General features: G+C 29.3%; 1 protein-coding gene across 1 annotated transcript; it reads right to left on the bottom strand.

Annotated features, from left to right (window-relative positions):
* Nucleotides 1-41: 41 nt before the first annotated feature.
* LOC115721974 (uncharacterized) lies at nt 42-804 on the bottom strand. Its single transcript, XM_030651094.2, has 3 exons — nt 563-804; nt 396-454; nt 42-319 (listed from the first exon to the last, which is right to left on the bottom strand). The coding sequence occupies exons 1-3, from the start codon at nt 654-656 to the stop codon at nt 170-172; spliced, it is 303 nt and encodes a 100-aa protein (XP_030506954.1). The 5' UTR covers nt 657-804; the 3' UTR covers nt 42-169.
* Between the last annotated feature and the right edge of the window lie 11,559 nt (nt 805-12,363).

Here is a 12,363-nt window from a genome sequence, read left to right as displayed (position 1 = left end):
AATAAAAAAATTTATATACAAAAAAAAATTCAGTAAATGGATTTTAACTAAAAATAAAAACATATTATTACTATCATTATTATTTTTTTACAATACTAACCCACTAGTAGAATAAAAAAACAGATATATGAAAAAACGACACAAAAAGCCCAAAACGACAATATATTATTTAAGCAGTTCCAGGTGGTTTTGGATCATGATTTTTGTTGGCTCCAGTTCCTGGATAATCAAGAGTAGTTTCCAAATCCATCCTACCTTCTTGTATCAAAAATTTTCCTTCATTTTCTTCCAAACCAAACACTTCCTCTCCCAACAAATTCTGCATATTTCAAAAAATTCATATCAATACAAAAATTACAATTAATTAACCAAATAATTTAGAGAAAGAATAGTACCTTTTCCATTGGTACTTTGTGTTCACCCAAATTTGTAAATTTATTTAAAGAGAGACTCCCTATAAATACCAAGAAAAAAAATTATATTAAAATAAATGAAGTGAAAATTGAAAAGGGTATTTGTAAAAATTAATAAAAATAAATAAAAAAATATTATTAGTACTTACTTGTGATTGGAATTGAATCTGAGAAGAGCAATATATGAGAAGAAAAACCCAGAAAGAGTGTAGTAATAATAATAAGAAGTGTTTTTGAGACCATAGTTTTGGTTTTGGATGAAATTGAAAAGAAGAGATTTTTATTTTTTTGGATCTGAGAAGAAAAAGGGTTTTAAATGTTATAATTGTTTTGGTTGGTGTGAAATGTGAATAGGTTAGTAGAAAAAGATGGTGGGCTTTGGTTTTTATAATGAATAAAATAACATAAGAAGAAAGAGAGTGAGTTAAGCTAAAAAAAAAAGTCAACTATAGTTGAATTTATTATTTTTGTTTAAAAATGAAAAAGAAAATAATTAGAGTTGTGAATTGTGATGACTTGTCTTTGTCTATGTGGTTTTGTGTGAATACCGACATGGTTTGGCTTTATCTCTTATTAACCAGTGTGCTTGCTAATGCTATACATAATAAATACCATTTTATTTGGGTAATATTTTTTTTTACAATTTAAAAAAAAATACAAAATCTAAAATAATTTTTAAAAAATTATTTCTACAATTAAAGTAGTTTACACAATTTATAGTTTACTCACAATTTTTTTTTTTGAATGATGTTTGAATGTTTGAAAAAGGAAACCTTTTATATAATAGTTATTTAAAGATAAATAATAAATTAAAATTTTTACTTAATTTATACTTTTATAGCTAGCCATAAGTAAAAAATTAAAATTTATTCAAATAAGATTTAGTGATATTTTTGGTAGATTGTTTTGAGCTAATGATGTGACACTTTTAAATTGGTTGAAAATTAATTAATTTAGTAGATTTTATAGACTTTTAACTTGTTGGATCTTTCCTTAAAAAAATTGTTAGAAAGCTACTTTCAAAATTTGGAGGCGATAGGCATTAAAAAGACTCTTAGTTGGATCAAAGACAAGCAGTGGAATAAAGTGCAGCGGGAAACCTATTGCCTTCTTGCTGTCCAAGCCTTATATTCTTTGGTTTTTTTGTGTTCTCCATTTGGAGTGGTGATTCAAGAGTGTAAGGAGTTGCTTGATTCATTAAAATCTGTTCAGATTCAATTTGTTAAACGTTCTGCTAACAAGGCTGCACATTATATGGCTCGTAGCTCTTATTTTCATTCAGTTCGTATATTCACTGAAAGAAATGCTCCGGTGGATCTTTTGAATATTGTATTGGTTGATGCAACTCGCTAATAAAATGTCACCATTATTTTATCTCAAAAAAAAAAAAAAAAAAAAATTGAAATAGAGATATTCCAATTGAAAGTAAATAATTATTACAAAATAATGTAAAAAAATTATAAATTGAGATAGAAATCAACTTAAAATAAACCAAATTTGACTTTTTAATATTCAATTTGATTGTTACTAATTCGTATTTTACTTCTAGTAAATATCAAAAGATAATGTTTGACATACTTTTAGCGGAAAAAAGTTATATAAATGATAACTTGTAATAAGTTGACCTCACAAATTCTATTCTCAAAATTAAAATTATATTTTAATTGGGGACCAATCATTTTATTATTATTATTATTAATATAACATTGTTATTACACACCAATAATATTTAACACCACTATAAATAATAGATATTAATTTTTCATAATAACTATAAAATTAAAATATATGAAACTTTTAGAAAAATTATAATTAATATACAGAATTAAATCAATTAAAACTTAATTAACAAACAGTTAGCAATAACAAGATTAACAATTTACAAACAACACTCAAAGACTAAAATAAGGATGAACAGAGTGTTAAAAATAAAAACAGTTGAAGCAATAAACAATAAAATCAATACCAAGATATATATTGGTTCAACTCCTGCAAATTAAAATAATCTATGACTCCACTCTAGTTCTGAAACACCACCAAAATTATCTTTATTGAATGAGCAAAAACATGGTATAATATTGTCGAGATCGATTCTTTGTTAGATTCTGTCAAAGTGTTTATCTCTCACACTCTTATCCAAGAAACTTCTTCTTAGAGAAGATTCTTCATACAAAATCCAAACTCAATCTCTCTCTCTCTCTCTCTCTCTCTCTCTCTCTCTCTCTCTCTCTCTCTCTCTCTCTCTCTCTCTCTCTCTCTCTCTCTCTCTCTCTCTCTCTCAAAATCACCTCTCGAAACTCGTAATGCCAAAAATAATAAGTGTTGGTGATATTTAAAAATTTAGGATAATGATCCTAAGTTGGTGGTTGTAACTGTTAAGTTGTTAAGTTAGTTATGACTTAACAAACTTAACAAACTCCTCGTAACAGAATCTCCACATCAGCACAAGGCAAAGTGCTTCTGTACGAGACATACGCTTCTGGGACAAAAGATTGAAGCGTATGTTGAAGGGGCTTCCTAGACAGGAATAGCAACAACTAGAGTTAACCATCCAAGACTCCCTTCTAGGAAGAACAACTAGCCATCCGAAACTTCTTTCCGGAGGAGGACTAACTTTCCTGAAGACTTCTTCTGAGTAGGCAAGATAGACATCCGAGAACGCTCTTCCGAATGATTTTTATCATTCCACGAGACTTTGTCTTCCTAATGGATAAGTTAGCATATCCGAAAACACACTTCCAGAGAACAACTAACTTTCTATTATTAGAACAATCTTATGGAAATCTTTTCATTTAACAGAACTATACCACAAATGCATAATTAGACAAAAAAACGATCATAATAGTAGCATGCACCACTAATACCCTTTAGGGTTTTTCTTTAATTTTTTGGAACCATTTTGGCCATATCATAATGAGTTAAATATGGTAGCCATTTTGAAGTTCTTCCTCTCTAGAAAAGTTACTTTCACCTCTTAAATTTGTATTGGAAGTACTAAATTATGAGAGAGATTTCTATACTCCCATCTTATTTAAAACATCTTAGAAGTCCTTATATTGACCTTCTTGACCTTATGCCCTATAATTACTTTGAAAGAGGTGGTGGACTATTGGGTGTTTTTTGTTCTTAGGGAATTAGTAACTTTCTCAATATCTCACACTTTTTGAGGTTGATTGACTAACACTTTTGCCAACCTTTTTAACTTGTTCATTTTTTCAACTCTCTCAATTCCAATCTCTCAATTTAATATGAGAAATAATATAGGTGAGACCGATCGAATATTAAAGTTTATAATATCCAATATCATGGATACTTAAAACTTGAATGTGTTTCATATTTCTACAATGATCATATTGGTCTTAACAACATAATTTTTCATGGGCGCCATTCACTTCCAATACATGTGAAATTAAAATATATGTTGTTGAGGTCTATTATTATTATTATTATTATTATTATTATTATTATTATTATTATTATTATTATTATTATTATTAGCTAGCTAGATTCTTTTCCTATATAATCTGAAAATAAGAAAGTAGGATTATTCTTGAATTTAGTTAATTAGAGTGATTCAACATTACTAATTTCTCCTATATATATGTCATTCTTCATTCAATCCAATCCATAGCAAAGACACACTATATAAATAATCAAATTATTTGATTACAATGTATGCATATACTTTTTGCATGATTGGTTTGGTACTTTCAAATTATTTATGTATAGTTTTGAAATTATAATCTAAGATTAGAATTATTGTATCTAGAAGATTATTATTACAATAATATATCATGAAAATGAAAATGAAATTGGTGCAAGTGATAATTATAGTGAAGACTATATATGGGGATGGTGACACTGATAATACCATTTATATTGTGGGCGGTGGAGAAAGATTCTTTGCATATATACATATTTGTCATGTTATGATATGATCATATACATTTAATAATAACATTAATTATATTAATTTGTAATAAAATAAAAAGGTAATTAAGAATAGTTCAATTAATTAATGTGATATGATCATATTATGACTTAGCTCCCACCACTTAAAACTTATATGGTGTGGTGGTCACATAATTGTGAATATTTTATAATAGATATATATGATCAATTGAGTCATTGTATATAATAATAAGTCCACCAATTATTTTGACAATACTCCAAAAATATTTGTTGTTTTATATGATTATTGACAAAATACCAAAACCCACAATTTATATTTCAATAGAGACTAGAGTACAAGTAGATATTGATGAACTCGAGGAAGGTTTATATGGTATGACATGTTATTGAATTTTATTGTAGTTTATGGAAATGTTATTTGAGAAAAAATGGCAATTAAATATTTGAGTTTTTGATAATAATTTGTTGGAAATATTTTTTTTTTAAGAATTATTTGGCAAAATGACCTTTTTTAAGTTATTTTATACTTTGATTTAGTTTTGATAATTCTTTACAAAATAATTTCCAACACTTTTAGATAATTCGTCAAAAAATTTTAATAAACGGTCAAAATATTTAGAAAACTAGTAGAGACTCTAGTGTTTAAAATTGATTTAACAAAAAACTATCAAAACTATGCCAAAGTATTTGATAGCACTACTACAAAATTAGGCATTTTTGTCGGTCCTCAAAATATTTTTTAAAATTAGATGAGTATTTCAAACCGTCGGAAAAAATTTAGTATCCCCAACGATTTAGAACATTCGTAAGAGCAAGAGGCGATAATTTCACAAGTTCAGAACACATTATTTATTTTGGGGTATACGTGATAGTTTATAAGTGTCAGGTGTACTATTGGTTAACACACACTTTACACATTAGGTAAAATCTGTAAAGAGAATATTGAGAAGCCAGCTGCAGTCTCCTAGTAAGATATTTCATGATCAACACAAAAAGCAGAGGAGACAAAAGATCACCTTGTCTCGACCTCTTTTCACCCTTGAAACTGCCTTGAACTCTTGTATTCATGATGATGGAGTAGGAGGTAGCTCTAAGACAAGACATCACCTAATTAATAAAATTTTTAGGAGGATTAAAAGCAGTGAGGAGGTCATCAAGGACATCCCAATTAACTAACAGTATCATAAACTTTGCTTATGTCTATTTTTATATCACACTGAGAAAACACATTCTTTCTCTTATAATTCTTCAACATGTGTCTTGTAAAATCATCACATTATGAGAAATTGACCTTCCCTAAATAAAGGCTCATTGGTTTTGATTAATTAAGCCAGGAAGCACTTCAACAAACCTAGAACACAAGAGTTTCGAAATACACTTATAAGTTGTGTTGCAGCAAGCAATAGGCTTGTAGTCAACAATCTTCGAAGGATTTTCATGTTTAGAAACAAGAGAAATCATAGTAGAATGAAACTCAGAAGGCATAAAACCTGTTATGAAAAAGTCTGCTGACACTGCCTTGTAGAACTCAACACCAAACTCAAGCCACACGGTTTTGAAAAAACTTGACCCAAAACCATTCAAATTTCCTTATTTGAAAACAATTTCAACAGACCTAATTGTCGGTCTAAATTAAGTCTATATCCTTACTCAATGCGGTCAAGATTTATTCTGTTCGAAACATTGCAACTACTTTCCATATAATCACGAAAATGAGTAAGAAAATGATTAACCACATCAGCAAAGTTATCATTGACAATACCTTGATCAGTAGTATAAGTGACAATTCTATTTTTCACCTTTCTTTTCTTTAAAATAGCATGAAAAAAGGAAATGTTCTCATCCTTTTTATAGAGCCAAGTGACTTTACTACATTGCCTCAAGAAGTTGTGATACATCTTCTCTTGGTAATTTTAAATTAATCGCTGCCATTTTTTCCTAATCCTAATGAATAGGGTCCCTCGAATGAACTTGAGCCTGTATTTTAGCTTCAAGATGATTAGTTTTTGCTGCTTGAAAAGTCTTCCCCACATAACCAATGACCTCATGATTAAATTTCTTATGATAATGCTTTACTCTCATGAGCTTGAGATACAAAGCTTTCAACCCTCTAGCAACCATAGATTTCCTCCAACTAGTCAAAACTAACTCTTTGAAATTAAGATGGTCTGACCAAAAATTAAAATATCAAAATGGCTTAAATCCAATCTTCTCAGTAACAATTACAGAAACTACACAAGAGCAATGGTGAGATATGGTTTTCCAACCAAAATGAGCTTTAGTGTTAGTAAACATATCATTTCATTCTTCATTAATAAAAACATGGTCTATCTTAAAATAAATCATACGAGTCCCTTCTTGATTATTAGTCCAAGTGAAAATAGAGCCAGTTTTAACAAGAGCCTTAACATGAGATTGAGCCAACCAATTAGACGAATTAACCATATCATTAAGAGAGATAGGATTCCCACATGATCTATCATTAATGTTAAAGATAAAATTAAAGTCTCCAAGCAATAACCAAGATTTCATAGGAAATCTCAAATTTAAAAGGTCCATCCACATGCTTTTCCTCTCATCTATAGTGTTAAAACTATAAATAAAAGTGACACAAAAAGTAGCATCATGACTACTCGTATATAAGAGTCATTAATCCGTGGGGGAAGACCCAATGGAGACTTGATATATGGAGATGTTACAACCGCAACCCTAAAGAAAAGCCAACATCAAATTAAAAAAATAAGAGATTAGAGAGAGAGAGAGATTAAAATAGATAAATAATAGAGAGAGAGAGAGAGAGAGAGAGAGAGAGAGAGAGAGAGAGAGAGAGAGAGAGAGAGAGAGAGAGAGAGAGAGAGAGAGAGAGAGAGAGAGAGATTGTCATGGCAGTGGTCGTTTTGGGGTAGCAGTGATCTACTACCAACTCTATGGCAAATATCGTGGTCGAGGCTACTATGATGAGGGTATGCGAGAGAGAAGAGATATGTATATAGAGAAATGGTTAGTGTGTGTGAGGGAGTTTGTGGAATTGAAGGGGTGGTTGTGTGAGAGTTAAGGTTTTTAAGGGTATTTGGCCAAAGCCCATAATTAGTTTTTTTTTCTTCATAAATGTATTTTTTGCATCAGTTATGCTCTGACGCAAGTTAGCATCGGTGCACAATCGATGCAAATGAGTGCCAAATCCGAAGCAAACTCAATGTCTGTGCTCAACTGATGCAAATTTTTTCCATTACTTTTTTGTGTCAATTTTATAATTTTGTCGATGTTAAAAATGGTTTTTATAGTAGTGCCACCAAGAAGAACAACTATTAGCTATAAATGGGTGTACAGAATCATGGAAAATCCAGATGAAACAATCAACAAGTACAGAGCCAGATTAGTAGCAAAAGAAATTCACAAACAACCTGAATTTGATTTCAGTGAAACATTCAGTTTAGTGGTGAAACCTATCACTATTAGAGTAGTGCTGACATTGGATCTTCATCAAAGATGAAAATTCAACAAGATGTCAATAATACTTTTCTAAATGGGGTTCTGCAAGAAGTTTATATGCTATAACCGCCAAAATTTAAAATTGATACTCCTACTCCTATGGTCTGCAAATTGCAGATTGCTGCTTATAGCCTAAAGACAAGCTACTCAAGCTTGCTTTGAAAGACTTTATTCTTCACTCTTAACCTATAGCTTTTTTTTCATCAAATTCTTATCATTCTCTCTTTGTTCATCACACCAACAACTCAATTACACCCATCATTGTTTATGTTAATGATATTCTGATCACTGAAAGTAATTAGAAATTCAGTTATCAACTTATTGTCAATTTGAACTCTGAATTTTCTCTTAAGAACCTTGGTAAGTTGAATTATTTCCTTGAAATTAAAGTAAAGTATAATGTTTGATGGAATTCATCTATCTCAGAGGAAATAAATCAGAGATCTATTATGTAAAACAAAGATGCAAGGGTCAAGTCATGCTCAACACAAGTAGTCTCAAACTTTTAGTCTCAAACTTTTTTGCTTATGAAAGTGATCATGCTTCCTTCTTCAAGTACATTGGGTTGCTGCCAAGACTAAGGTACCTCAGGGGGACAATGAGCTTTGGATTCCACATGAAGAAACCTCAACAATTCTAGCTTACTACCTTTTGTGATGCAAACTGCGCTGCAAACTCAGATGATAGAAGATCGACTTCAGGGTATGCTATCTGTCTTGGGTCTAATCTTGTTGCATATCTTGTAAGAAGCAGCATACAATGTCCACTACTACAAAAACCCCCTTTAGAGGCGGTTTTTAAGCCCTTTCAGCGTCGGTTAATTCGCTACCGACGCTGATCAAGGCGACGCTAAAGGGTTTATATGAACCGACGCCATATTCGGTTATTATTAAATAACCGACTCCATAGGGGTTTCCTAAAATTTTTTTTCAGCTTTAATTAATATATTTTTTTTACATTTATTAAAAATCTAAATTTATTTTTGTATTATTAATTAAATTAAATTAAGCATAAATAAAATTAAATTAAAAAGTTAAATAAATACAAATTTACATTGCTCTAAGTGTTTGTATATTAGGTATTTTTTTATTAATATTTTATATTTTATAATATGTGTTTGTATTCTAGTATTTTAGTATCATTTTTATAATTTTTTAAGTTATGTTTTATATAATAATTAGTATATTGAATAATAAAATAATGTGTAATATTTTAATTTTTATGTAATTTAATATTTTTATACATTTAAATTTTATAATATGGGTTTGTATTTTTCTAGTATATTATTATTATTTTAATAATTTTTTAAGTTATGTTTTGTATAATAATTAGTTTATTGAATAATAAAATAATGTGTAATATTTTAATTTTTATGTAATTTAATATTTTTATACATTTAAATTTTATAATATGGGTTTGTATTTTTTTAGTATATTAGTATTATTTTTATAATTTTTTAAGTAATGTTTTGTATAATAATTAGTATATTATCCCAATATTTTTGTATTTTTTTTAGCTTGCTATATCTATCCTTAACACTCAACAATATCTATCATATGTATTAATATTATTCAAAAATTACTCTAAGTATTTAAGAATTATCTAAATATATATAAAAAATATTCTTATAATAGTAAGTTAAAGAAAACATACCTTATACCAAAAATTATGTACTTGACTTCCGATAAAGTCACTTTCGATAAAATCCTGACAACCAAGTTTAAGAGAAACTAAAATCAAAATATTATCCTAATTCTACCAAAATTTCGGCAACATAACGGCTATAATTGAACGTTTCCAAAAAATTTAAACCTATTAATAACATTTTCCTAACACCATTAATAAACAAAATTTGAGAACCTTTCAAATATGAACTTTGACATTGATAATCATGCTACTAACACGAACATGTTATGAGTCAAATATAAAGACCTACTAAGTATAATAAATGCATAGACGCATCAATTAGATTATACAAGACAAGTGCCTAAAGTAACAAACAAAACAAATGTCACCTAATTTCACGAACATGTTTTGAGTCAAATATAAAGACCTACTAACACGAACATGTTTTGAGTCAAATATGAATGTGTTATGTCATCTAATTTCTTACAACTAGCGAGTAATAACCTAGTTATTTATGTTATGTACTTTTCCTTTAACATTTATGTTTTTTATAATAAAATTTGATTTAAATTCTACCGAAATTTTGGCAGCATAACGGCTGTAATTGGACGTTCCCAAAAATTTTAAAAGTGTCTGAAGTAACAAACAAAATAAATATAACAATACAGAATAAAGAAACTAACATAAACAATACAAAATTTATCCACCCATCCGACCGCAGTACATGTATTCGCAGAACCTACTTCACTACGGATGAATATTTAAGATATTCAAACTCAACTAAGCATGCATTGATAATTAATTATACTAACAAAAGGTTAGCGGATGGATATACCTATTGCAAATCCGATCAACACCGAAATATGTCGACCCTCAAATATTAGCACACAACCTATAACATAATGCAATATACAACCAATTTAGAATTTTAATTATTAAATTACTTACTAGTTATTAAACAAAGTAGCAAGTTACTAGCTAGTTACTAATTTTCATAGTTAATTTTTTTAAAAAATAACATATAAATATATATACGTATATAATCAATTATATATTCACACTACCATTATTTTAAAAACTTTATCTCTAAACTAATTAAATTCCTACTACCTCTCATTCTCATTCACAACAAATATATATACAATACAAATACACAAAATACACAAATAGTATATACACACAAGATATATATAAACACATATTCAATAATAAAACACAAAATATATACATATACATTATATATAAAGTTAATAAATATTTACCTTATAAACGCAATCCGGCGATAAAATGCTACAAAAATCCGACCACCTCTAGAACACACACAATATAATATTAATAAAATAAAAAAAATTTAAAAAAATTTACAAAAAGGAAATAATACCAATGTACATAAATAAAATGAATAGAAAGCATATTTATACCTTAATGGACGTTAAGACTCAACGTTTTCTCCGCTAAAATGGGTGGCCGGAGTTATACCCACCACCTTTCTTTATAATAGGTTCGGTTTGGTATTTAGAGGGGAAAAAAACTAAACTTTTTTACAATATAGGTTTAGGTATAGAAAATAGAAGATTTTAAGACAAAAATAGGGTAAAATGGTTAAGAAATGAGGGAGAATGAGGTTGTTTTAGTGGTGGTTGGCGAGAGTTTTTTCGTGGGTTTGGGGCTGCTGTGGGTGGTTGTTCTTCGTGTTCAGCAAGGTGTGAAATGAGGAAGTGAGGAAGACGAAGCAGAAAGAGTCTGATATATATAACCCTATGGCGTCGGTTATTAAGTATTAACCGACGCCATAGGTGCCACGTGTCGAATAAAGGTGGCACCTATGGCGTCGGTTAATACCTAATAACCGACGCCATAGGGTTATATAAAAAACCCTGATTTTCTCAACCCCCAATCGACGACATAGATATATATACATTCTATACCTACGGTTTTTACTAAAAAACTGCCTCTAAATGTCAATGCAGATATTTTCACCCCCTTTAGCTTCCCTTTTTATAAATTGGGTTGAAAAAATGGAAGCTAAAGGCTTACATTGTAGTAGTGGTCCAGGCCAAGTACATAGGCTAAATTTCCCAATCTATCAAATGTTGTAGCATAAATTACATGGCTTAGGCCTTTGTTCTCTGAATTACACATCTATGTTCCAAGCCCCCCCCCCCCCCCCCAATCCATCTCGTGTGGCAATTTGTGCATAGTGTTGCTCACTATGAATTTGAATCTCCATGCAAGGAGCAATAAGCACATTGAGATAAATTTGTATTTTGTTTGAGAGAAAGTCATCCAATAGTTGGTTGAAGTCAAGCATGTGCCTACTATTGATCAATAGTTGATGGTTTTTACAAAAGGAAATATCTAGTAGCACGTTCTCTGTTTTTTGAGACAAACTTAGAATTGAAGATGCATGGGAATTATTAAGAGCGGTTAGTAGTTAGCAATATATTTAGTTAGTTATAACTATATTTTTAGTTGGTTTACTGTTCGAGCTTGTAGGCTTTTAGTTAATTTGTTAGAGTCTTGGACTCTTGTTCAGATTGTATATAACACCTTCATGTATCAAAATCAATATGAAATTGCATCTTAATTATTTGCTTTCTTGTACCTTTCTCTCCTCTTTCTCTCTTTCATTGAAAGAAAGCTAACATATTATGTGTCAATTTTGTGTATCATTTAATTAAGTGTGAATATTGTTATACTCTAAAAAAAAATGTCCTAATTTAGATTTTCTTCTCTTAATTCCATATATTAAGATTAAAAAAATTGTAACACACCACTTTTTGTGTGAACATTATTATAAATTGTATAAGTAAAATACTTTTTTAATGTAAAACTTAATGATCTCAATGTTATCGAATGAATACATAAGCAGTGCAACTTTATAAGCTGAATGATCCAATTATTAATTCACTTCATCACA

Source organism: Cannabis sativa, chromosome 9 (assembly GCF_029168945.1).
Source record: "Cannabis sativa cultivar Pink pepper isolate KNU-18-1 chromosome 9, ASM2916894v1, whole genome shotgun sequence".
NCBI lineage: Eukaryota > Viridiplantae > Streptophyta > Magnoliopsida > Rosales > Cannabaceae > Cannabis > Cannabis sativa.
This window is presented reverse-complemented; position numbering and strand designations above follow the sequence as displayed.